General features: G+C 34.2%; 2 protein-coding genes across 2 annotated transcripts; one reads left to right on the plus strand and one right to left on the minus strand.

Moving 5' to 3' along the window:
* Positions 1 to 1613: 1613 nt before the first annotated feature.
* Positions 1614 to 2955, plus strand: LOC127118271 (pentatricopeptide repeat-containing protein At3g14580, mitochondrial). The gene has a single exon (XM_051048472.1). It carries the CDS (start codon positions 1692 to 1694, stop codon positions 2895 to 2897), a length of 1206 nt encoding a protein of 401 aa, XP_050904429.1. The 5' UTR covers positions 1614 to 1691; the 3' UTR covers positions 2898 to 2955.
* A 695-nt stretch (positions 2956 to 3650) lies between these two features.
* On the minus strand, positions 3651 to 6202 carry LOC127118185 (pentatricopeptide repeat-containing protein At1g53600, mitochondrial). The gene has a single exon (XM_051048376.1). It carries the CDS (start codon positions 5974 to 5976, stop codon positions 3835 to 3837), a length of 2142 nt encoding a protein of 713 aa, XP_050904333.1. The 5' UTR covers positions 5977 to 6202; the 3' UTR covers positions 3651 to 3834.
* Positions 6203 to 24812: the final 18610 nt, after the last annotated feature.

A 24812-nucleotide genomic window follows, 5' to 3' on the forward strand; every position in this document is an offset into this window, starting at 1 on the left:
TTTATAAAGTTTTGTGTTTAGTAGTTGAGATTTATCTTACTATCTAACCCACATTTCGTCCAATCGGTAACCGTAGTAACCGAGGGTTGTGATCGTCAAAAATGGATTCGTATTAACCATCCATGATTGTCCTTTGGATTGAGATTTTTGATCCGATTCCAACCCTACCCGTCCGATTGTCCACACTAGTCAAACAATGCTAAACTTATATCATGTTCTTATACATAAATAAATAAAATAAAATGAATAACAGATTAATGAAAAATTCATAAAATTGAAAAACAAATCTACCAAGCATGTCAAAATAGTGAAACTTCAGTCTCATAAAATGTATTTTAGTTGGATATTAAAAAAAATATATATACTAATTTTAATCATAAAATTAAGGTGATCATCTCAATAACTTCTAAATTTAGTTAACGAGGTATCAATAGGAGTGAGAATAGGCTGAAGAATTAAGTTGTATTAAGCCTAAGTATGGTATATTAAAAAAATTAAAGCTCTCTATAGTATATTAAAAGTTTATTTTTAGCTAGAATCTAGCATTTTCGTAAGTCTGGTCGATCCATTAAGCTACTTAAAAGCTTATTTCTTGTGAACAAATATAAATAAGAAATTCATCTAATATTAAAATAGACTAAAAACTTATAAAATAATGAGATTAAATACTTATTTGTATTAACTTATTCTAGCTTAAGTATCATAAATTTTGTTAAACTATTTTCTTTCGAGAATTTATTAAAACAATTTATGATATCGTTCATAAGGTTTTTTGTTTCTTTTTATTTTCATAACTTCTACAAAATAAATATTTTTTTTTTGTATTTTAATTTAAAGGATAAAATACAATATAAAATAATAATATATTTATTTAAATAAGTCAATCTGATGAACTTAAAATATTTTTTAATAATTCATGGTTTAATTTTTTATAAATTAAATAGGTTTTTGAAAAACTTTAGATATTTTCTATTTAAGAAAAGATTAATCTTGTATGAGTTTATATAAGTTAGGATTAGATCTCTATTAGTTAGTCTAACATATTCTCACTTCAATGTATCAATAATCTAATCAAATAATAATATTCAATATCATATCATTTTATTTTATTTTAATAAATTAAAATATTAAATTAATTTATATTAAAGATATCGATATTTAACTAAAATTCATAAATATCAAAAAATTTACCTAAAATTAATACGGTTTTTGGTAAAAATAATTAAAATATATAATATTAATTAATTTGATTAACTAATCAAATAAAATCAATATCATCTATTATGATTATATTTAAAATTAAAAGTAATTAGTTGAATAGAAACAATACTGTAAAAATATAATTACTTTTAGAGATTAAATTCAAAGTAAATTAATTTTATATTATCATTTAATAAAATTATAATATTTTATTATATCATATTAATATTTTAAAATTAAATATATAATTTGATGGAATACACTTAAAGTATAATATTTTCCATTATATTGAATTTTTTTTTCTTATTTTAAAAAATATATAATTTAATAGTATAATATTTTCCATTATATTGGATATTCTTTTTTCTCTTATTTTAAAACAGAAAAGAAAAATATGCAAATTAAATATTTGTATGAGATTGAAGAAGTACTATTGTTTTGATATTTTATATATTGCTTTCATCAGTTCTTCCAGTTTTGTTTGAACAAACATGTTTTCCAGAACCCGTTCTCTCCTTCCTTCTCTAACATCCCTCCACAAATCCCCAAACCCATCATCATCACTCTTTTCTTCTTCTTCACAACCCCCAATCACAAACACAAACAACAAAGACAACATCATTATATCCAGATTCCACCACAAAGACTGGTTAACCTCAAAACAAGCAACAACCTTAATCAACTCCTTAACTAACCCTTCCACCGCCCTAACTCTCTTCAACCTCTACTCATCCCGCAAAGACTACAACCCAACTCAACCCTTCTGCATTTCCCTCATCACCAAACTAGTTCAAGCACGTCAATTCTCCCCAATCGACACCCTTCTCAAATCACTCCCACAACAACAACGACACCGTTTCACCCAAGATTTCTTCTTCCATCTCATCAAACTCTACGCTCATCAAGCCCACAGAATCGATAAAGCCGTCGAAACACTCTTCATGATGCCCAATTTCGGTTCATGGCCAACCTCTAAAACATTCAACTTCGTTCTTAATCTCTTGGTCAATAACAAACTACACGACGCCGTTTTCAATCTTTATTCTTCGGCTTCCAAGTTAGGATTCCAAATCGATGCTTGTTGTCTTAATATTATGATTAAAGGGTTGTGCAAACAAGGCAAGATAAAAGCTGCGTTTAAGGTGTTCGACGAATTTCCTAAACTGGGGATTCAACGAAATGAGAGAACTTTTTGTACGTTAATGCATGGGTTATGCGAGAAAGGGGATGTGGATGAGGCTTTTGAGTTGTTGGAGAGGATGAAAAAGGAAAAGGTTTGTGTTGATGTTATGGTTTTCAATGTTTTGATTTGTGGGTTGAGGAGAAAAGGGAGAGTGGACGAAGCCAAAGAGGTTTTGGAAGATGTCATGACGAGGAATGGGTGTTACCCTAATGAGAGTTCTTATCAACATGTTTTGTATGGGTTGATTGATTTGAAGAGATTTGGTGAAGCTAAAAGGGTCCTTGAAAAGATGGTTTTGAAGGGTTTTCTTCCTAGTTTTGATTCGTTTAAAGGTTTGGTTTTAGGGTTTTGTAAAGAGGGATTGGTTGAGGAAGTTGATTGGGGTGTCAAGGGTATGGTTAGGATGGGTTTTGTTCCTAGGATGGGGATATGGAGACAGATTGTTAACTGTGTTGTTGTTTATAGAGATGTTGGTCGTTCTTTTGATAGGATTTTGGATGTTGATTATGATTGAAAAATACCATGTTGTTGGTGGTGTTTTTCTTTAATGTATTGTTACTTGAAATTTAAAATTTGTTATTCAACAGTATAATATCTGAACTTATATATAAACTAGCAAGTTAGCCTGGTTGAAAGGGGAATTTATTGAGTAGAGCTGATAAGGTTACTTTAGCTAAATCAGTGCTCAATTATATGACCATTTATACTATGAATAATCTTCATGTTGCTGAAAATATTAAACATTTTGCTTGGCTTGTGGTGCTTGAGAAATGACCTAATAGTTCTCTTAGAGTTCACAACCATATTTATACTAATGCTTTGTGTGATAGATGTGGATCCGATGTTGAAACTGTTTTGGCAAAACTAACCTATTTTAGCACATCACTGTTATTTGGGAATGTTAGCCGTAGCTTCATCTTTACAACTGCATATAATCATTAGTTACAGTGCACTTTATTAGCGGCCAAAACTAGCAATCTACACAAAGAGGGGCATAACTCCCTAACAGAAGGGATAAAAAACATTCCCAATAATGATAACAACAATAGTTAAAATATTTTAAAAAATAAACATTACTTTTGGATTACCTTTTAGAACAAACACACAAGGTGTAACTCAATTTTACATAAAATTATCAAGATATAAATCATTTTATATTCAACCCATTTTTAACCGAATCAATTCACTCAAAATTAACTTCTTTTCACCGTAACATACGCTAAGATTCTCACAAATAACTAGAAAGTCCAAATAAATTATATAATATATTAGAACTAGAGAGCTTCTTGGATAAGTGTACATCCCATCTCAGTCTGTTTTTCCACCATGTCACATATCAGTATGTTAACATATCATATAGAATATACAGATATTTTTAATGCCTGATATCTACTAGACACTAATAGCACTTACATGGTTAGTACTAATAATTAGTGTAGTTAAAGTTAAAGTCAGAACCCACAATAATACAACCACTGCATCCCTTTATCTATAGTCAATATTATTGCTTTTATCTCTTCAATATTCATGTGTGATTGATCCCCTGCAAGAAACAGATGAACCTTATCTTTAATAGTAATCCAACTACAACCTGGACTTTTTTTTATTCCTTTTAAATTCTTGGTCTTTCTTACTAAGTCGCCCTCAATCTTTTGTCCAGAAGCCGAATACATGTTAGATAATACCACGTAAGGTGTCGCATTTGCAGGCTCCTGCTCGGTAATATGTTGAGCTGCAAGCTTAGCAAGGTCAAGACGTAGGTGAGCCTTGCTTGCAGCAAGAAGAGCCCCCCAAACACCAGAATGAGGCTTTAACGGCATCGAACGGATTAAATCAATAGCTTCGTCAAGCAAACCAGCACGCCCGAGTAGATCAACCATGCAAGCGTAATGATCAGCTTCTGGGTCAATTCGGTAACGAGATTTCATGGTGTTAAATAAATTCCGTCCCTCTTCAATCAGTCCTGCATGAGTACATGCTGAAAGAACCGCAAGGAAAGTAACACGGTTAGGTTCAAGGCTTTCATTCTGCATTCTTTTATAAATATTGAGAGCTTCTTCGCCAAAGCCATTTTGTGCAAAGCCATTGATAACTGAGTTATAAGAGACAACATTTGGTTCATCGACGTCTATGAAGATCTTGTAGGCATCGGTTACGTTTCCACACTTGGCATAGAATGATATAAGAGAATTTTGTATCGAAAGATCATGTTCCAGGTTCATCTTCAGAACATGGGAATGAATCTGAAGCCCTTCATTCAGTGCCGCCAAAGCAGCCGAAGAAGCAAAAGCACTACTAATAGTTACAGGATTTGGCCTGCACCCTTCCTGATTCATCCGAACATACCAACGCAAAGCCTCCTCGTACTCCTCATTACTCACAAAACCAGATAAAATAACTGTCCATACAAAATCATCTTTCTGTTTCAACATATTAAACAGTTCAATGGCCTTTCCAATTCTTCCATCCTTTGCAAATCCCCTGATCATGGCTGTCCAAGAAATCAAATCCTTCTCTGGCATCCTCTCAAAAACCCCATAAGCTGCATCCACATCATTGTTATAAACATATCCAGAAATCAAAGAATTCCATGCAACTAATTCTTTATTAGCCATAGCACAAAACACTTTCTTTGACATGTCAGTGCAACCAAACAAGGAATACATAGTAATTATGGAATTACTCAAAACACTATTAAACTCAAATCCCAATCTTGAAACCAACCCATGAATCTGCATTCCCTCTTTCACCCTGCCACAATTTCCACACCCTTTAATCATTATAGTCATGGCAGTTGAATTAACCTCAACAACACCTTCCCTTCTCATATCCAAAAACAAACAAAACCCATTTTCAAACAAACCTTTCTCCATATACCCATCAATCATTGCACTCCAAGAAACCACATTTCTCTCTGGCATTCTATCAAACAATATCCTAGCATAACCAACCTTCCCATCTCTACACAAACCACCAACCACAGCACTCCAAGAAACCACGTCCCTCTCACTCTCCCTCACATTCTCAAAAACCCTCAAAGCTTCATTTGTTTCACCGATTTTCAAATACCCACTTATCAAAGCATTGGAACAAACTGGGTCACGAAACTCACGTGGAGCTTCAAGGTAGAGTTTTTCAGCCAAATCGAACTTCCTAGCCTTAACAAAACCCGTTATCATGGCAGCGTATGACACCGCATTTTTGTCGCGAGTGGAGGCAAAAAGCTCATAAGCTTTGGTGACATTACAACCATTGTGAATGTAAGCAGAGACCATAGCATTATAAGAAGCTGTTGTCCGTTCAGGCATTTCGTCGAACAATTTGCGGGCGTTTGCGATTTGACCATTTTGGGCATAAACAGTGAGCATGGCTGTCCAAGTGACAATGTTCTTATGGGACATTCTGTGGAATATTGTTTCTGCTGCTTTAACGTTGCCGTTTCGACCATTTTCTGAAATCTTGACGTTACAGTGTGTGACAAAGTTGGTAGCTTTTGCAGGATTGGTTTGATTTAGAGTAAAGTTAGTGTAGTGTGTGAGGTTTGATTTGGCATTGGTGATACCTTGGTGGATGTTTCTGGCGTATTGTTTCATACTTTTATGGACTTAGAAGTGATCTGCCATTGCCGCTGTCCGTTCCTTTCCAGAAAATCTTATTGCTAGCAAAGTAAACGAAACCACCACAACGGTTTGTATCTGAAAGGTGCTTTCAAACATGTTCCTAACTTTTTCAATTTAGTTCATGAATGTGTTTTTTAATTTGGGTATTCTAATCTACTCCTTAATAGTCTCAATAGTGCTGATAAAGAGTTACATTATTGACAACTCAAGTGTCAAATTGTACTTGTAAAGTGTTTTAAGGGATCAAAACCAAACTCACTCAATAGAAAATCATAAATTCAATCAAATTAAATTTAAAATTGTAAAAAATTGTATTTGACTCGAATGTGTTTGGGCAATTTTTTTAATAAAACTGCATGGTTCGGTTTGCGGTTGGTATTTTGCAAATCGAACCTAATCGATTTAAATCGCACGATGATAAAATTCAAATTTCACTTAACTCATATCCAACCTATACTCAAATTTATTATGCATTAGTTTTGTGATTACAAACAATTCCCTCTTCTTCATATTTACGATTTCAATTTCAATTTTCTCAAATCTCTCATAGAAGTATCGCACACAGGTACATCTCGCTGCTTCTTCTCTAATCTCTACTCTAATCTCTACATCTCACACATTTTCTTCTCTAATCTCTCTTCTCTCATATTCTTTCTTTTTTATCTTCAATAATATCTCATCTCCTCTATTTTTTTTTTCCATTATAATGTTTTTGATATTGTTTTACGCTATTGTTTTATGTTTATTATTCCATTTTTGTATAATATGATTTTTATATATTAAATAAAAAGTTGTTGTCCAAATATGATGAGTTTTGTTCTTATTTGGTAATGTATGAATGACTAAATATAAAATTATGTTATATATATATATATATATTATATATAATATATATATATATATATATATATATATATATATATATATATATATATATTATATATATAATATATATATATATATACGGCTCAATAAAAAATTTGTAAAAAATCGAACAAATTGAACCTAACAATACCGCATTGGTTTGATTTTATTTTATTTTATTTTAAATCATTTAACTTGTCGAAAGAGTGAATATGAGAGGATTATTACTCTCATTGTTCATTAAAAATTTTAGTGAATATTAATCACTTGATGAAGCAATGCTTAAATATGGTAGAGACTTCTCATTGAAATTAATTGAATGGCCTCAACTACAAAACTTAGTCGAATATTTTATTAATAATAAGTGTTTAATAACGATTAATTATAATATAATTATTTAATAATTGATTATGTTAATTAATTAATTAATTTAATCATCTTTTAATTGGATGACAATAACCCATTATTAAAAATATTAATTTTAATATTAGATTACTAAATATGATCAAAATATTAACCAATCAAAAGAAAAGTAAACTTCAACATTGTAAAAGTTATATTCAGGAAAAATAAATAATAATAAACTTAGAGTAACAGATTAAAATTAAGAGAAATATGTTATAAAGAGTAACTCAAACATATTAATATTCTAATGATAATCCCACTAATCCAAAATATTAAAATATTTATGAGTTTTTAAATTAAAGGTAGTAGAATATCCACGTAAATATATTATAAGAGTAATTACAATTAATGATAATTAAATATTTTTATAACACAATATCATACTCGATATGCGTATTGATATTATATATGTACTTTAATATTTATTACCAGATGTGGAATATTAAAGATAGAATAACATAATATTATTGACATTCTTTAAAACTATTGGGTATTTTCAATATCGACTTAAACATCAAAATATGGTGCTTCTTGAGATTAAGAAGGTCAAATATATCTCAATATAATAGAATAATTTTTTTTTAAATTATTGTATATTTTGAAGTCTTCTTAAAATCTAACGCAATAATATATGACAATATTAGAGTAATAATTTAAAAAGTTTCAGATTAAATGATTGTGTACACATGCACTCTCAGTGATCTAACATGTATAAATATGATAAATATTTATCAGAGTCTACTAATATTAAATACTCTAATTATATAATATTTAAACAATGAGATACTACTTTTATTTATTTATAGTGGAAAACTATATAAAAAATGATTGTATAATATATCACCATTAAAGTCTTACAAACTCAATCACATATTTTACACGTAAACAGAATATCACATTATTTAGACAATTTGACATAAAAGAATATGATTCTCGTATAAAAGGTTTACCATCATTTGAGTGAGTTAAAATTGTTGGGTCATCATGAGAAAATGTCGGAAATCCACCAAAATCTATAGAGAATTTCAATCAATCTTGACGAACAAGATTGTTATCACCCACACAATAACAATGAAAAGAAGAACAATGAAGAAAGAAAGAAAGTAAAGAATAATGAAGGAGAAGAAGAATTAAATTCTGTAAAGTTTCTCTTTCCCCACAAACTGTGGAAAACTTCTTATTCACTTTGCAACTGTAAAATACCGTGAATACAATATTATGAATACTCTATTCACTTCATTACAAGAATAAGGGTTACTCCCTCTATTTATAGATTTAGGTTAACTTGGACCCCAAGCCAAAACCCAAAACTATAAAAGCCCAAAATATCTAACACTACTAAAATAGGCATAAGTCGAAATCCTGTGTGAAGCGATATACTTCGACACTTCGACACACTAACACAACAACATACTAGGTGCTTAGACACTTTCTTGCTTCTGTCAAGCAACCTACTCCGGCACAAGGAATTACAATTCAGCATACCACCTAATTCATTGTGTCTAAGCTATCTACATTCATCATAGCTCTTAGTCTTCTGAACACTTCGACCTGCACTCTCTTCGTCATGATGTCTGCAATCTGATTCTCAGTTCTGCAATATTCCACATTCATCTTCCTATCCGCTACCTGCTCTCGAAGATAATGGAACCTCATTTCAATGTGCTTGCTTCGACCATGTGCTATCAGATTTTTTTCCAAATTGATAGCTGACATGCTGTTGATCTTCATGGTAATTGCTCAATGACTCTTCACTGTTATTTCTTTGACCAAATTTACCATCCATGTTGCTTGACACGCACAAAGATAAGCAACTATGCATTCTGCTTCGCACGATGATAATGCCACTATTGGATCTTTTCTCGAACTCCAACCAACTGGTGCACCACCTAGCATAAACACATAACCAGTTGTGGATTTTCAATCCTCAGCATCACTACACCAACTTGAGTCGGTGTATCTCACTAATTTGAATTATTTTCCTTCATCAGCTGCAGAAAACAAAATGTCATAGTCGAGAGTTCCTTTAAGATACCTTAGAGTCCTCTTCGCCGCTGCTAGATGTGATACCTTTGCCTTCTGCATGAATCTACTCACCATACCTACACTGTATGCTAAGTTAGATCTTGTGTGACAAAAGTACCGAAGTGGCCCAATAAGTATTATATATTGGGTTGGGTCGACATCATCTTCTTCTGAATCTTTCAACAGTTGTAATCTGGGCTCAGCTGGAGTCAAAGTTAGGTTGCAATCTTGCATCTCAAATCTCTTGAGTATCTCGTTTGCATACCTTATTTGGTGCATCATCAAACCTCTACCACTCTTTTAGAATTATATGCCAAGGAAATATGAAATGTCACCCAGATCAGACATTTCAAATTCCTTGTTGAGATCACCTTTGAAGTCTTCGATCTCCTTCTTACAGCTACCTGTTATCAACAGGTCATCGACATAGAGGCATAGTATAAGCAATTCACTCTTGCTTCTTCTTACATATACTTGATGATTATATTTTCACTTCACAAATTCCTTCTCCCTTATAAAACCATATATCTTCTTGTTTCAAACTCTTGGAGCTTGTTTAAGTCCATACAGGGCTTTATGCAACCTATACACTTTTCTTTCTTCACCTTATTTCACAAACCCAGCTGGTTGTGAAACATCGACTTATTCTTCTAAGGGGTCATTCAGGAATGCACATTTCATATATATCTGGAACATATGCCAATTGTTTATGTTTGCTAGACCAACAACCAACCTAATTGTTTCAATCCTAGCAACATGTGCAAAAACTTCATCTAAGTCGATTCCTTCTTTCTGAAGAAATCCTTTCGCCATAAGTCTTGCCTTGTGTTGAGTCACCTTTCCTCTGGGATTCAACTTTATATTGTATACTCACTTCACATAGATTTACTTCTTGTCTTGGGGAAACTCGACAAGTGACAAAGTGTTGTTGACTTCGATTTACTTCATCTCTTCGTCCATTGCTTCCACCCACTTCGAATCTTTCAATGCCTCAGCTGCATTGACATGTTCGAAATCTGCGTAGAAAGAATAATGTACCAACTCACCTTCTTCATTGACCAATCATCTAATGTAATCATACATTCTTGCAACCTTGCAGACATGTGTCTTGTTCTTTGAGGTGTGCTTGGGCCTTCTTCACCTCTAACTTCTTCCTATCGAACCTCTCTTTCGACTTCACTAGTTGGTTCATCACAAAAGATTCTCACTGAATCTTTCTTGACATTCTCAGTTTAATCCCACTCCTTAAGCTCATCTATGATCATGTTCCTGCTGATCACCACTTGCTTATTCACTAGGTCGAACAACTTGTATCCTTTAGTCGAATGATATGCTATCAGGATCATCTGACTTGACTTGTCATCAAGTTTTCTTCTCAACTGATATGGCACATGTCTATGTGCTATAGATCTAAACACCCTCAGATGACTCAAGCTAGGCTTAACACCTAACCGACATTCTTCTGGTGTGATTCCTTCTAGCTTCTTCGTCAGGCATCTGTTTAGGATACATGTCGCAGTCGACACAGCTTTTCCCCATAATTATTTGGGTAGATGCTTGCCTTTCAACATACTTCTAACCATATTCATGATGGTTCTATTCTTCCTTTCTACGACTTCATTCTACTTTGGAGTGTAGGGTGGCACCACCTCATGCAGAATCCCTTCTTTCACACATAATGCATCGAAATCTTTCGACACATATTCTCCACCACCACCAGTCCTCAGAATATTGATCTTTCAACCGCTCCGTCTTTTGATCATAAATTTAAACTTGGCAAATACCTCGATCACTTCACTATTCTTCTTGATCAAGTGAGACCATAATTTTTGACTGAAATCATCTATGAATGTAACAAATTATTTTTTACCTCCAATCGAATCCAGCTGAAGAGGACCACATACATCAGAGTATATGACTTCAAGAATTTCCTTTGACTTGCTTCCTGCACCCTTACTGAAGTTGTTCTTGTGCTGCTTTTCCTGGACACATTCTTCACACACTTCGTTTGGAATATCGATTTCTGGTAATCCTGAAACCATATTTCTTCTCTTCAAATATCTAATGTCTTTGAAATTGAGATGATCAAGTCTATAATGCCATATCCACTCATCTTTGTTGGCTGCTGTTGCAAGGCACTTATGCTCCATCACATTAAGCTCAATTGTGAAGGTTCTATTCTGAGACATTGAAGCCGATCAACCTTCCATTTGAGTCGAGAACTCTCATCATCTTGTCTTCGATCGACACCTTGTAATTCTTTTCAACTAACTGCCCTATGCTGAGCAAATTGCTCTTCATGCCTGGAATGTACAACACATTTGAAATTACTGACCTCTTGCCATCTTTCCTCATAATCAGAACATCACTAACACCTCCAGCTGCTAGAGTGTTATCATTTGCAAATTTCACCATGTTCTTCATTGATGGCTTTATGTTGACAAACCAATCTTTCCTTCGAGACATGTGTGATGAGAATCCTAAGTCCAAGTACCATTGATCCTTAAATCTCTCTTCATCTCTTGTTATAACCATCAGCGACGTCTCTTCTTCTTCATGCTTCGCCAACTTTGCATAAGTTTCTTGATTCTTATGCTTTTCTAGACAATCACTAGAATAATGACCATACTTCTGATAATTATAACACTGAATGTGACTCTTGTCTGGATTTTGACCACCACCTCTTCCTCTACATGCAGCACCACCTCTTTGGTTGCCTTGGTTCCACAGTTTTCTTTGATTCGATCGGTTTCCTTCTTGCTGATTTCGACCAATTGAATTGTTGTAGCATCCTCGGCCTTTGTTGTCATTCCAGCTTCCTTTGCCTTTCCTTTCTTTTGCTGATCGTGTCTACAAAGCCATATCACTCTTCGACTTTCCTGCATCTCTTTCAACCATTCTTTGTTCATGAGATTCAAGCGTCCCTTGAAGCTCTTCCTTTATCAGTTTTGACAAATCTTTCGACTCTTCTACGGCTACAATCACGTGGTCGAACTTTGGAGCCAACGACCTCAAGATCTTTCCAACAACAGATCTTGACGTCAACACTTTTCCACATACCTTCATTTGATTCACCAGTTTCGTAACCTTGGCGAAGAAATCAGTTATGCTTTCATTGTCTTCCATCTGAAGCAATTCATACGTTCTTTTATGAGTTTGTAACCTCACCTCTTTCACCTTCTCCGTGCCTCCAAACGATTTCTCCAGAATTTCCTATGCTTCTTTCGTTGACTTTGCATCACTAACCTTTTCAAATTTATCTGCATCAACAAATTGATGGATTATAAAGAGAGCTTTATAATCTTTCTTCTTCAATTCTTTATGTGCAACCTTTTCTTGATCTGTCGCGTTTTCTGCAAGCGTTGTTACTCCTTCCTTCACAAGATCCCAAAGATCTTGATAATAAAACACAACCTTTATCTGTTTGCACAAATTCTCATAATTGTTGTTCTTGAGAATCAGAAGATTTGCTGAAAAATGTCCGTTTGGATGATTCATTGCCATCATGATTTTCTTCCCACAAATCGATTAAACCGGAGCTCTTGATACCAGATGTTGGAAATCCACCAAAATCTATGGAGAATTTCAATAAATCTTGATGAACAAGATTGGTATCACCCACACAATAACAATGAAAAGAATAATAATTGAGAAAGAAAGAAAGTAAAGAACAATGAAGGAGAAGAAGAATTAAATTTATGTAGAGTTTCTCTTTGTCCACAAACTGCGGAAAACTTCTTATTTACTTTGCAACTGCAAAATACTGTGAATACAATGTTATAAATACTTTATTCACTTCATTACAAGAATAAGAGTTACTCCATCTATTTATAAATTTAGGTTAACTTGGACCCCAAGCTAAAATCCAAAACTACAAAAGCCCAAAATAGTTAACACTACTAAAATAGGCATAAATTGAAATCCCGTGTGAAGTAACATGCTTTGACACTTCGACACACTAATACAACTCAACATACTAGGTGATTCGACACTTCTTTGCTTCTGTCAAACAACCAGCTTCGACACAAGCAATTACAATTCAACAGAAACATCCACATTGGATCAAGAGCAACACACAAGTGAGAAAGACACCACATATTCACCCAAAACCTAAGGTGAGTGAATATGTGGTATCTTTCTCACTTGTGTGTTGCTCTTGATCCAATATGGATGCTTCTCATGATGATCCAACAATGGTATCAGAGACAATGGTTCAATTAAGGGACCGACTCCTTGTATTGAAAGTCTTCTTGACAATATGATGGTCAAGCGGCGTGTTCCGTTGTAATGCTCGCAACAATGGTACAAGTGTATGCGGGCGAAAGAGTTTCAGCTTGAGGAGGAGCATAATGGACAGACTCTCATTTGAGGAGGAGATTGTTGTGTACAAGTGTGAATTGAAAGTCTCACGTTGCTTAGAAAAGTGGAGGTTAAACATTTTATAACTGAGAGGACCCATACACCTATCACCTTAATTTTTTGGGTGAATATGTTATATTTTTCTCACTTGTGTGTTGCTTTTGATCCAATATGGATGCTCCTCGTGATGATCCAACACAAATTTCTATGATTTTAATATAATATAGATTTGAATACAAAATTTTAATAAATCACTCAAAGCTCGAATACTACAAATATAATCACACACATTTTAGAAACATATTATGTTACACGCAGTGAAAAAATATGAGACTTTAATTCAATTATTATTGAGGATCTAACATAAACAGTTATAGACTTTTATTAATAACATAATATTATAGTATCATCACTCTATTATATAAAATAAAATTATATTAAATAAATATATTTGATTCTCATTTTTATAAAATTGACATGTTAAAATTTTCCACTTGATAAAGAATAATAGTTGAACTAAGATTAAGAGTTTCGAAAAATATTTAACCAAATATTTAACTATTTCCTTTATCACACAATGACTCATGTCAAATAACGTCCTACTGATAAAATATGTCCATCACTTGAATAATACAAAGAGAATTGAAATGCATTCTAGTAAAATATTGAAAATAAATTATTGGATTTCATAAAGTAATACATGTCTTAAAAAATAATTTCTTATTCATTATAATTTTAAATAATAGTATCAATAATAATAAATAAGAAATTTAACAACAATTAAAAATACTATGTTACCAAATTTTTTAATTTCGATAGGATTCTCAACCATAATTTACATAATCATAAATCACAAATATATTAAACAAAAAATAATTATATTAATAATAACACACTGATATCGTATAACTATTTTTAATATAATATTTATTATAATTAAAATAAATAAAATTATTTTACTAAACAAAATTTGTACAATAGAACTTTCGATAGATGAGTTACAATCACGTAAATTAAAAATAATTATATTTTATTTAAAATATCAAAATTTATATAATTATATCTACGATACATGAGATTACAATTATACAAATTACGAGTGATTACCTAATTATTCGAAACAAAACTCTCAAAATAATAATATGTTAAATATTTTTATAAACTACAATTTTTTAATGGAGTATATGACAATAAATAAATTTATGAAAAAAATTGAGTGTTTCAATTTTAAAATATTTTAAAAAATATTAAATTTATATTGATGCCCATTTTATAATTTTGAAAGAAGTACATATAAACAAATTTCTCTTTATATACAAATATACAATAAATCACATGATATTCAAAATATAAATCAAATTAAGACTAACCTCTAAAAAATATGACATTCATCCTTATGAATAATTACTATATTTTGGATGTTTTGTTGAATGCAATTGTCTAATATTTTGGATGTTATTTTAAATGTTTTGTTGGATAAATATTAATGTATTTAAAAAATCACATATTTTAACAAGTTTTTATTTGTTGAAACTATATGCATTCACCATCATAAACATAAGAAATAAATTTATAAATTTAATTATTGTATTTTACGGCTTACTATTAAACTAGGCTATGTTTTTATTCAAATTTTATCTAATAAGTTTCTATATTTATGAACAATACTCATTCATCAACTTAATCACCATATTTCACCATTTACGATTAAAATAGTTCTTACATTTTTACTAAATTCCATCAAATAAGTCCATGGACAATAAAAAATATATTCACCATTATTGTAGTTCATGTATTTTATAATTAATTGTCGAATAGATCTCAATTTTTATCCAATTTATATCAAATAAGTAATTGGAAAATAAAATTAAAAATATCGGAAAAAAAGAATGAAAGTTGTTCAAGTTGAATAAGAAATCAGAGAGTGTAACCTCAAAAAATATTATCTCAAAGAATATGAACTTAGATGGTTCTTCAACTATAGATTGGGGGTTAAAGGGTGTATTTTCATGGAACGAAGATTATAGGTTTTTCTAAGCATGGAAATATCAAGATTGCGATATGTGATAACTCTTTGTCTATTGCCAATTCAAAATCTTTGTTGTGGTGGATGAATTTATGGATTTTGTTGGGATCTTGGGGTGCTGAAAATATCCGGTTCACATGAGTATTTCGTGTAACATCGGAAATGGTTTTGATATTGATTTTTGGAGGGATTGTTGGATTGGTAAAGAGTCACTGTGTAATAATTTTCTTCGTTGTTCAGGCTCTGCAGGAACCGAGAATGAGGACCAAAGATGTTGGCTTTGCATTCTAGAACCAATGAACTTGGTTGTTCTGTGCAAATCAGGATAATATGTCTAAGTCAGAAGCAACATAGTGTCATAGTTTATACTCGATTCTGCAATACATTTCCCTTGTTTTGAATCAGTAGGAACACTTTGTGGGGGTGGAATGCTTCAACTGGATTTTCGGTTAATTCTGCCTATGATAGGTTATACGCGTGTGTCATACATAATTTACAATTGAGTATTGGATTGTTGTCTTTCTTGAAGTGTATTTGGAATTCAAATGTGTCTTTAAATGTTCAAGTGTCCGCGTGGAAGTTGCTCCTTCGTAGGCTCCAAACAAGGGATGAACTTGCTAAGAGATGAGTTATTTCAGACGTGCATAATCTTGTCTGCCCGTTATGCCTTGGTCCTGATAAGACTCAACATTATCTCTTTATTGAATGTAGTATTGCTGCTGAGGTTTGGTCATCGATATTGGATTGAGTACGGATGAACGATTTTAATTATTCTATTGATATTTCTCATCACCTGTTGTTGTTTGAGTCTATAATGAGGAGGAGGGCAAGAATAACCATAAGGTTCTTATTTGGTTAATTGTTGTGAGGACTGTTTGGTTACTTAGAAAATATATTCTATTCAATGGTGGTATGAAAGGGAGTCGTGATGTTGTTCTTATGACGAAATCTTTAGTTTGGGATTGACTTATTGCTAGATCTTTTGACCAATTTAGTGGTTTTAAAGTTATCTCGATGTCCAATCTTGTAGAAGCTTTGAAGTAGTTTTTTTCCTCTTTGTATTTGGGTTGAGTACCCCTTATGCTTGCTTTAATATAATCCATTTATTTATTAAAAAAAAGAGATGACTTTAAAATTGTCACTAAAAAAAAATCAATAGAAGAAACAAGTCTTACCTTTCTTTTCTTGAGCATATAGAGTTAGACTTCTTCCTCGTCCTCATAATCCACCTAGATTTTAACAACATTGATTCTGTTTTTTTTTACTTTTTCTCATAAACAGTTAGAGGCTTACGAAGAGGAAAGGTAGGAATTCGAATAACATGTTTCTATATGAGTTGCTTTTCCATGGCTAGTTGAATATAAGTATAGATACTATCTTTGTTATTAGATTAAGAGATAATGGAATAATCACCATGATAATCATCTTCAACAATATTCATAGTGTACATTTTTGTAACAATTGAAATCTTTGTTATTAAGTCTTCAACTTCACAAACTTACGTTGAAGTGAATGAACTCATGTATTCTCTCATATAAAGAGGTTTAAAACCATGGATTTTATTTAAAATTCTTTTGAAAATGGATTTCTCCCAATTTGATTTCATAACTTATGATGCAAGAGAATTATATCTTACGATTTTATAGTTCAATAGGAAATGTTGAGATATATAATACTTCAATGCACACCACGTAGATTCTTGAAGTTGTAGTTTAAAATATATGAAATTGTATTTTCAATTAGGGTAAGATTATTATTATTATGCTAGCGCAACAGAGGTAAGATTTGGGTAGACTTTTTGAATTTCAATGACAAAATTATATAAGGAGGGGGAGAACGTAGCATCCTACATTTTCCCTTTAAGAATAATTTAGAATTAGATATATTTTGAATAATTAGAAGTAATATTAAATTAGGAGGTGTGTTCGAGGGAGTTGGAAGTACACTTAGTAACTAGCCCATTAAATTTATCTCTTTCAAGTAAAACTAAATCTTCTTATACCACTAAACTTATTTCAAAATATAGGAAAAAACAAGATTCGTTCTCCATCATCTATGTCACTCCTCAAGTTTTTCCTCTCCACAACCGCAAACCACTTCTTCTAAAAAATTCTTCACTAGGTTGGCAAAGTAATCCACATGCAATAGGGTAATTATGTTAGGGATAAAACACTAATATAAAGTAGACGTTTTGTAATACTTATTTTATAACGATTTTTCTGTTAATCATGATAATAATTTTTTTTTGGGTGTTTCTCTTTTTATTACTAAAATACATTTCACAACGGTCATAAATATCAATCGTGGTGAAAAGTGACATCTGGTCATACGTTCGAATTCTAACACCTACGAATTTATTTTTGAAATTCTGGTGTAGTCAGAGTTTAGATGTTCTACTCCAAGTAATGACATCTGATCTAACATTGTTACTAATATAGCAAGACGGTTATACAAATTAAAATCTAGTACTGATAAGCACACATTCACAGATGTCCTGACATCTGCTACTATATCACCATAGAGTGGAAGAACACCCAGTTCTGTCCATCTGGTACAAAGGCACAGCAGAGATCAAACATGATGTCTCAACATTGATTTGAACATCAGCTGTTACAGCATTGCAGTTTGACCTTATTTTATAACCGACAGAGTTATAACGTGCAGAAGGTAAAAACACAAGTAATTGTTAACCCAGTTCGGTGCAACATCACCTACGTCTGGGGGCTACCAAGCCAGGAAGAAGATCCACTATCAGTAGTATTAATTCAAAGCTAAACTCACCCGTTTACAACTCTTCACTTAATCCCTACCCAATGCAATCTATACCTAGGAACTCCTAGATAGAAACCTCCAGTTTCCATTCCTATCACTACAATCACAATGTAATGGTAAACGACTTGAACTTGCTTCACAGCTTCATTCAAGACCATAATCACTCTTGCCTACAGGCTTTGAGTTACAAATACTCTCAGCTTTGAACACTGAGAAACACATGGTAACCTTCCCACAGTTTGGGAGGTTTACCTTACACACACCCCTAAAAATTCATTCTAAGAGGCTTACAAATACTAGGTTACAAAATGCTATTTATAACCTAATCACCCAACTGGATTTGGGCCTTCAGAAAATCGCAGCAACTTGTTCTTTGCTGTTACAAAGTCAGCAGAAACTTTCTGCTACAAACAAGGTCTTCAATCCTAAAATCTCTCCATATATATCTCCTTATTTTGAGCCTATATATATTCCAAGACCTCCACAAATAATGCCACATAGGATTCTAACTAATTTCCAGATATTAGTGTGCTAACAAATAGGCTATTTGTTAGGTTCCTTAATTGTAGCTTGGTTGTTGGTTTCCTGGATTTTAGCCTGAGAAAAATGCTGAAACAGAAAAACTAAACAACCTACAATATAGCATATGCTGTCAGGAATGAATGTCACAACATTCAGCTTGACATCAAGGACCATATGCTAAGTCTGTTTTTCCTGAAAACAGTCTGTACATAATTTGTTGAACTGTACAGGACCAACCTGTCCATTCTACAGTAGCAGCTTACAATAATAAATGTCAAGGCATCCAATTTGACATTTACACATTTAGCCTTAAGTCAGTTCTGTTTTCCTCTTGAAGAACAGACTCAGAAACATACTGAAGTGTAGCAGAACTCCACTCTGTTTATTGTTCAGTATATGCTGTCAATGATGAATGTCATAACATCCAGTTTGACATTCAGACTGTAGGCCTTATGCCAGGTCTGGTATTTCCTTGATAACCAGACTGGAAATAAACACTGAGTTCTAACAGAACACCAACTGTTCTATTCCTCAGTATTTGCTGACAGGGATGAATGTCACCACATCCAATTTGACATTCAACAAATCCTGTATTAGCTAATCCTGCAGTAAACTACTCAAGTGTGTCATGACATCAGTCAAGACATCAGAGTACAGTTAGATATTCTAACCTACAATGCAGTCACACCTTCACACCATATCATGACATCAGTCAAGACATTAGAATCCAGCTAGTGTTTTACCATACAATGCAGCCAATTAAACACCTACAAACTCCCCCTTTGGCAAATTTTTGGCTAAAACACTTTGATCCCCATAACAGAGTTCATAGCAGCGGAATCACACATCTAGCAGGAAATAAACCTAGCTAATACACTCAGAGTGGCAGCACACTCACATTCATGGAAGTTAAATAAAAACTTCACAAAGCAGCACACATCAGCTGCTGCAGGGGGGGAATCTTCGAATCTGTCAAGAACGTCTGTTTTCACAGACCAATCTTTTGTCTGGGGTATCACCTGTTACTCCCCTTTTTTGTCAAAAATGTTGCCAAAGTCAACAACATAAACAAAAAAAATGACAGACTTACAGACTTGGTTTTACTTCACAGTTTCAACCAAGTTAGTACCCACTTGATCTTGCTTCACAGCTTAGATCAGGTAATTACCCACTTTTGCTTTACAGTAGGTACAACCATATCAGATTCCAAGACTTTGAGTCTGACATCTTGATCCACTCCTGCATGAACACTTTCTTGAACTCCAGCAGGCACATAAGATATCTTATGTTAAGACATCACATATGACATCTTGTGAATACTCTGTCCTTTTTGTTAACAAGGCAAACTATCAGCAGTTTAAACCATATAATAGTAGTTTAATCAGCAGCAGGAGCAAAAACAATTACTAGTTATGGCTACTAGTAGTACACACATGCACAAGGGTACTTCTCCTCCCCCTAAATCTTTGCAACAATCAGAATTACTAGTTATGGATGCAACTAGTAAGACACACACATGTACAATGCACAAGGGTACTTCTTCTCCCCCTAAATCCGTGCATTCATCAAATAACAGCTGTTGTAACTCCAGCACCTGTACCATCCAGAATGTCCTACTGGCATCTGCTTCCATATTTCCTTATGACTGTAAGTTTCAGAAGGAAATAAAAATATTGTCCAAGGCAATGTCATGACATCCGGTCAGACATTCTTCTGCTCACTCAGCCTTGACACATACCACATCATCCCACTAGCTAACAGGTTTCCAAACCTTGCTATCTGAGAACACATAGACCACAAGCTTGATGATTACTTGCAGTGCAAGGACAGAACTCCCCCTGTCATGAACAACCTACTCTCCTCTTGAAACTGGGAGATCACACATGATCATATCCAACATCCCAAGGTTGGACCTTCACATACTTCCTGATTCAAAGAGAACCCAGACCACTTGATGAATGGAAAACATAAGACGCATCTTCATGTCTTCAAGAGCACACCCTCTGTTCAACCCTCTTGGCTGAACACATCCACACTCTGTGTCACTCTCTCTTCTAACCAGAACAGAAAACCACTTCACAAAATGTTCTAACATTAGTTGGGACATCCTCACAACATAACAGGGCACACCAGCTTAGTCCAAAAGAGCCAGACACAAATTGGGACACATACATTCTCATCCCATTACAAGAGATAATCTTCCATAGATAGCTTAGAACTCCTACCACAAGCTCCAAGAGATGAATAGAGAGACATCTCCTTTTGTCTTCAACTTACTACTTTTCTGCTCAAAAGTAATTTGTCTCAGACTTTCCTCAAGAATAATCAGCTGCCATATGTTGATTATCTTGATCCTTCGAACTCACTTCTGAGATAGACCAAATGCCACTGGTTGATTACCTCCTTCATGAATCCTCATATGAAAAAGTCAAATGCCACTTTTTGACCTCTCCAAGTTTATCAGACTTCTCCCAAAGATATTCTGACCTTCCAAGTGAGATTTGAACTTCAAGCTTTTTGAAGTGTCCAATCTACAACCCTGTAGACCCTTCTATCTCAAGTTGATGTGCCACTTCACCAACTAAGAATCTGATGTTGAACCAAATGTCACAACATTGTGTTTTGACATCCAGCTGTTGAATTCAGCTCCTTCTTCTGCCACTTGAAAGAACTTCCTCCCTTCACAGAACAAGAGTTCAATGTTCTCATAGACTTGATTGTGGAACCAAGTTTGAGTAAACAACCTCCATCCTGCAGGTTTGTGGTTAAGTCATCCAAGTTCACACCTTGATGAATCTCTGCTTCTTCTCCAAAGGCATTAGACACTCTGGTGCATGAGTCTTCAGAAGGACCAGTTAGAGACTAACCCTTCAGCTATACCAAGGATTCCACGTCCTAAGGCAAGGCTGTTTCCATGATGTCAAGAATGCTGCCACTTGTTCTTGACTCCACAGTGTGCATAAGCTAATGCACTTCCTTACCTAGATCAGAAATAAACTGATCCAAGTAACCACCATCAAGACTATGATGTCTTCTTCTTCTTGTACATACCAAGGCTGAACATGTTTCTTGCCAGGAAACCTTTTCAGAGATCATATGCTTTTGCTGCCACCAAAGAGATAGATCATAAGCCAATGTACTATCCTTCCTGTGATTCTGCACAGGGTCTTGAAGAAGTGATGTTCCAACATCTTTAAGAACATCAATTATCTTGAGCTCCAAGGATAATCAATTAAACACTTGTACTTGGCACAAGTAGACATTGATCTTAAATCCTTTCCCAATTATCCTTTCAGATACTTCCACCATAAGACTACTTTGAAAGTACTCTTCTTGTGTCAACATCTTCTGCTTGCAAGCACCTCGACAATTTTGAACGTCTTCCCAGATTAAATTCACCCTTAGGAATAAGAGAGATGAATTCTTCCTTGCAAATGTGTCACACAACCACCAGAACCCATGTGACACAGGTCAACAGCCAACCAGACCCTAGGCTGACCAGACTTGAGGAGGTTAACCAAAACTCCCCCTCAACTTAACAATCATGGAAACTCTACACCAATAACCATGCATTGTATATAAATGTCTCAACCTGACATACACCATCCCTACCAGTGGCAACTAACTCTATGAGTTATACCTATACATACTCCATTCACACCAATCAGACTCCAGCTGACCATAAGTACTAGTGATACAAAACAGCACCAGTCAATGGTAAATATGCATTGCTAGAGCATACTACCTTAACTAACCTCTGAATCTTCATATTCTCACTCCTCGAAAGAACTGCCACTTCTGAAACGTGGTGTTTGAATAACAAGATTCATGGTTCCAATCCTCTTAAATGGTATAGCAATCAGGTTATCCCATTATTGACTACTAACATCCTGGGGACTTATCTTCCAACACAACATAGTACTTCAGGGAACAACTATCCAACCCTGATCAATCAACAGGAATATGCCAAACAGCAGGAGATTGCACAATGTCACATCTCAACCAGCTCAACTTCTAGAGATCAGACTTCTAAAGGTGACCTTCTTGAGCACATACACAGTTGACCCTACCCTTGTCAACTTAGCACACACAGATGTCTCCTCTTCTAGGTCAGGAGTAGGTTCCAAACAGAAGTATCCCTTTGTTTGATACCTAAAAACATCTGCTCTTCAACCAGTAGCTGCATACTTGTTGAACAACATGTTCTAACATCGCATAGAACATTAGTTCCACCTCCTTGGAACAAACCTTCCTTGAAGGTCTTCAAGGTCTTCATACACCCTACTCAAGTGAGTAAAAGAATCAGTGATTAAGTGATTCTTACCATCCTGAAGTGAGAACGTCATGATGAGTGGACTTGAGGAGACTCAAGTATCTTTGACATCTTCAGTAGATTATGATGAGATCTTGAATACAACAGCCTTTCATCCACATGAGGGGAAACAACATCAGAGTTTGAGTTTTGCCAGGTATTATGCAGCGGAAATCATAATACAACTCAACCTATGAACACACACTTCACCAGATCAGCCTCCAAGACCATACCAAGTTTGAATGTGATTCAATACTGGCACAACTGTCCCACACACAGGCCAATTGCCACCCTCCAGAGACAGGTACACACCATTCCTGTCATGAACAGTCCATCCACCTACTTCAAGGGACCATTCAGGGAAATTACAGAACCTTTCACAGGTTCCAGCATCAGTACTAACATAACTCCTTGCAAGATACCAGAAAGTATCACCCATGGATCTCATCCAGAAGCAGAACAGGATGCCTGCTCTGATACCAATTGAAATTCTGGTGTAGTCAGAGTTTAGATGTTCTACTCCAAGTAATGACATCTGATCTAACATTGTTACTAATATAGCAAGACGGTTATACAAATTAAAATCTAGTACTGATAAGCACACATTCACAGATGTCCCGACATCTGCTACTATATCACCATAGAGTGGAAGAACACCCATTTCTGTCCATCTGGTACAAAGGCACAGCAGAGATCAAACATGATGTCTCAACATTGATTTGAACATCAGCTGTTACAGCATTACAGTTTGACCTTATTTTATAACCGACAGAGTTATAACGTGCAGAAGGTAAAAACACAAGTAATTGTTAACCCAGTTCGGTGCAACATCACCTACGTCTGGGGGCTACCAAGCCAGGAAGAAGATCCACTATCAGTAGTATTAATTCAAAGCTAAACTCACCCGTTTACAACTCTTCACTTAATCCCTACCCAATGCAATCTATACCTAGGAACTCCTAGATAGAAACCTCCAGTTTCCATTCCTATCACTACAATCACAATGTAATGGTAAACGACTTGAACTTGCTTCACAGCTTCATTCAAGACCATAATCACTCTTGCCTACAGGCTTTGAGTTACAAATACTCTCAGCTTTGAACACTGAGAAACACATGGTAACCTTCCCACAGATTGGGAGGTTTACCTTACACACACCCCTAAAAATTCATTCTAAGAGGCTTACAAATACTAGGTTACAAAGTGCTATTTATAACCTAATCACCCAACTGGATTTGGGCCTTCAGAAAATCGCAGCAACTTGTTCTTTGCTGTTACAAAGTCAGCAAAAACTTTCTGCTACAAACAAGGTCTTCAATCCTAAAATCTCTCCATATATATCTCCTTATTTTGAGCCTATATATATTCCAAGACCTCCATAAATAATGCCACATAGGATTCTAACTAATTTCCAGATATTAGTGTGCTAACAAATAGGCTATTTGTTAGGTTCCTTAATTGTAGCTTGGTTGTTGGTTTCCTGGATTTTAGCCTGAGAAAACTGCTGAAACAGAAAAACTAAAC

The sequence above is a fragment of the Lathyrus oleraceus genome, chromosome 1 (assembly GCF_024323335.1).
Source record: "Lathyrus oleraceus cultivar Zhongwan6 chromosome 1, CAAS_Psat_ZW6_1.0, whole genome shotgun sequence".
Taxonomy (NCBI): Eukaryota; Viridiplantae; Streptophyta; class Magnoliopsida; order Fabales; family Fabaceae; genus Lathyrus; species Lathyrus oleraceus.

Coding starts and splice junctions, on each gene's coding strand:
- LOC127118185 (XM_051048376.1), bottom strand. CDS start 5,976: ATGAAACAATACGCCAGAAACATCCACCAAGGTATCACCAATGCCAAA.
- LOC127118271 (XM_051048472.1), top strand. CDS start 1,692: ATGTTTTCCAGAACCCGTTCTCTCCTTCCTTCTCTAACATCCCTCCAC.